We start from the raw sequence: 3157 nt of genomic DNA, 5'->3' as shown, positions 1-3157 counted from the left end.
GGCAGGACAGGAGAGGTCCACAAGGGGACCTCTGACCGGGAATCGAACTCGAGCTGCAGTGGCTGAGGACGGCTCCACTGTGCTGTGCTTTAACCCGTTGAGCCACCAGGCAGGGCCCTATTTCTAATTCTTTAGTCTCCACCCTAAAATTTTCTTATCCCCACTGTCACAGCCCTCTTCTAGCTGTGACCTCTAGATTTTCGCCACTGGCTCCTCTCCCGGCCTCTCCCCTTAGCCCAGGCATCGGCTGAAGCACAGCACCAATCTTGTCACTTTCTTGCTGTGAAACAGAGATTCCAAGTTATCTATCAAATGGTGTATCCTTACAGAAGTCATGTTGATGTGTCATTGCATTGGCAACCAGCTGCCCTAACTAAAGGAAGCCGGAGTTCTCTGAGAGCACCTGTTTACTCTGAATGTGGAGTGACAGGAGGTGAGGAGTTCTGTTCGCAGGACTTCTCTCCAGAGTTGACTCCTGTTCTCTGAGGAAGTATTGACTTCTGCGCATATTCCCTACTAACTAAAAAACTAGTTCCAGCAGTATCTGATTAATCTTACAAGCAAAAACACAATCACATGCTATTTTCTTGTTCCCTTGTTCGTATCTTTAATAAAAGCTCGGACTGGGGCAGTAAGAGGCGGAGCTGCTCTCGATGGCTCTCCCCAGCCTCCCACTGCTGCAAATTCATTTAGACTTCAAGTCTTTTTTAAGAGCTGAGAACTTCATTGACTGTTCAGTTGCCCAGCTGTCCTGCTGTCCAGCTGTCTGTGACAGTTTTAGGTGCAATGAGCAGGGCCTTTGGGTTCCCTCTGAGAAATTTAAGCAGAGTTCCCCTTTCAGTGACATTGGCAAGCTTTGCCAATCAATGAGTATTTCACAGATAATAGAGAAGAGACAGAGGAAGAAAAGCAAGTGACTGGATGAACTGACTAATTCCTTAGTAACCATCACTCTTGCTATAAGATTTTGTTGGCTTTCTATAGTACGGATTTTTTAGTGAAAATCTCATAGTGAATTATTTGCCTAACACCAAGTGATGAGGAATGTAACATAAGATAATATAAACAAACTTACGTAAATATATTTGATGCATTTGTTGAAATAGTTAGCAGGCATTCTTTTGTCATTCCAGTTTTATACTAAGACATTTGAGTTTGGATTTTTTCAGACATTTCTATGACAATCCCATCCAGCTTGTTGGAAGATCTGCTTTTCAACATTTACCTGAATTAAGAACACTGTAAGTTCTTAGGTTCCTTGTAAGAACGTTTTCCTGCAGGATTGTTATAAAGAACAAATGACTATTTTAAATTGAAATGATTTGGAAATGGCCATAAAATTCATCCCTTTCTAGGATCTTCTTCCAATAATATTAATGTTCTCTTCTTTCTAGAACTTTGAATGGTGCCTCGCAAATAACTGACTTTCCTGATTTAACTGGAACTGCAAGCCTAGAGAGTCTGTAAGTTCTGGGCTCAGGACTTTGCCCAACACATGTATTTCCCTGAAAGCCTGACTAGTTTAATGTCCTCGAGTCAAAATATGTCAACGTGATGCTTGAATAAAGAATTATGTCTGGTTTGTATTTCAACAGGACTTTAACTGGAGCACAGATCTCATCTCTCCCTCAAACCGTCTGCCATCAGTTACCTAATCTTCAAGTGCTGTGCGTATCAGTGAGGCAATAATGTTATGTAAACAGGCAACTTCCATGCAGGGGTGACATGCAGACATTATTTCACTAATCCTGTAAACAAGAAGACAGTGCTTTCCTTGCAGATCAACAGGAGGTCAACCTTCCACTGTCCGTGATGAAAGTGTGCCCTTTGAGTCCACGGTCCAAATATCCTCTCAGTAGGGATCAATTGGGACCTGCTTCCTTTCAGAAATCACTTCACTGCCCCCTGTAAGCAACACTTAGAGGGGCAGAAAAAATATAACCTACTGGATCAAAAACCAATATGGATGCCAAAAAATAAATAAACCTAAGTGTCAGCCCCAACCAAACCTTAATAAAGGCAACCAAGCATTCTCCAGTAGAGTTGCTGGCCACAATATTCTACTATTTCCTCTAATAATTAAACAGTTTGCATGGATTATTTCTGTTGACTTGCAGCTTTTTCCTTCTGCCCTCCCCCTGCCTTATGAAAGGTAGTTTATAGATATTGAAGAGCTTTGCTTTGGCCTTCTGTTTTCAGTCCTCTTCTTTAATTCACTCCACCCTCTCATCCTCTTGAGCATTGCTCTAACTTAACGAGAGAACTCTCAGTCTCTGGCCACAGCTGTGGTCTCACAGAGCAGACATCCTCAGCAGCTAAATGCCCCAAAAGTCACCACAGACTTGAACTAGCAGCGGAAATACAACAACAAAACAGCTGTTAAGTCAAAGAATAGTAGTAACTGCCACAGTGCTTCTGCTTCCTCCTACCCTAGCCTGCTGTGTGACTTCAGCTCAGTGATACAGGGCTACAATAATGCCATGACAGCCATGAAGTCAGTCATTCATATATAAAGTAGGGGGATTCAGAGCCAATCTCTACATCATCCTATGAAGTGTAGGTACAGATGAGAAAACTGAGAATAAGGGAAGTTAATACACTTGTCAGTCACACAGTAAGAAAGTAGCGGAGTCCAAATATAGGAACAGTCCCTCTGGCTGAATAAATGAAGAAAGTATATGTACACCGCCATGCAGTGGAGATTTTGAGGGTTATCTTGAAATTCTACCTACCTCACCTAGAATCGGTATAATTATCCTCATTTTTAGAGAAAATAGGCTTGGTAACTAGGATTTCACATGCTGTAGCTAATAAGTAGGGAATTGGTAGTTAAGTTGCAGTTGTCTCCATGATGGCACACCCTAATTGGTAAGCCACCTCGGTCCAACACTGCATAAAGGGAGGCGGACTAGCAGATTAGTTAAGAGCCAGGGCTCTACGGCCTACTTTTCAGTCCAAAATCCAACCTTTCTATATACCAGCATCATCACTTAAGCAAGTTATTTATCCTTTCCAAGCTCGGTTGCCCACTCATAGCAGAGGTGTAGCCATTTCCTTCAGATAATCACAAGGATTAAATTCATACTACCTGTGGTGATGGCACACAGATGAATTGGTGGTGGGAAGCCATGGGGATTACAACTGAGATGAAAAAAAT

The 3157-nt window shown here is 42.3% G+C and overlaps 1 protein-coding gene across 1 annotated transcript in view; it reads left to right on the top strand.

The window, feature by feature from the left end:
- Window positions 1–3157, top strand: part of LGR5 (leucine-rich repeat containing G protein-coupled receptor 5) — a 121954-nt gene that overhangs the window by 102090 nt on the left and 16707 nt on the right. Inside the window, exons 9-11 of the mRNA XM_004675890.2 lie at window positions 1170–1241; window positions 1395–1463; window positions 1596–1667. Of these exons, the coding sequence (XP_004675947.1) occupies window positions 1170–1241; window positions 1395–1463; window positions 1596–1667 (213 nt within the window). The remainder of the gene's footprint in view (window positions 1–1169; window positions 1242–1394; window positions 1464–1595; window positions 1668–3157) is intronic.

The sequence above is a fragment of the Condylura cristata genome, unplaced genomic scaffold, assembly GCF_000260355.1.
Source record: "Condylura cristata isolate star-nosed mole 26May11 unplaced genomic scaffold, ConCri1.0 scaffold00004, whole genome shotgun sequence".
Classification (NCBI taxonomy): Eukaryota; Metazoa; Chordata; class Mammalia; order Eulipotyphla; family Talpidae; genus Condylura; species Condylura cristata.
Note: the sequence above shows the minus strand (reverse complement) of the source record. Positions and strands in the feature narration are given on the sequence as shown.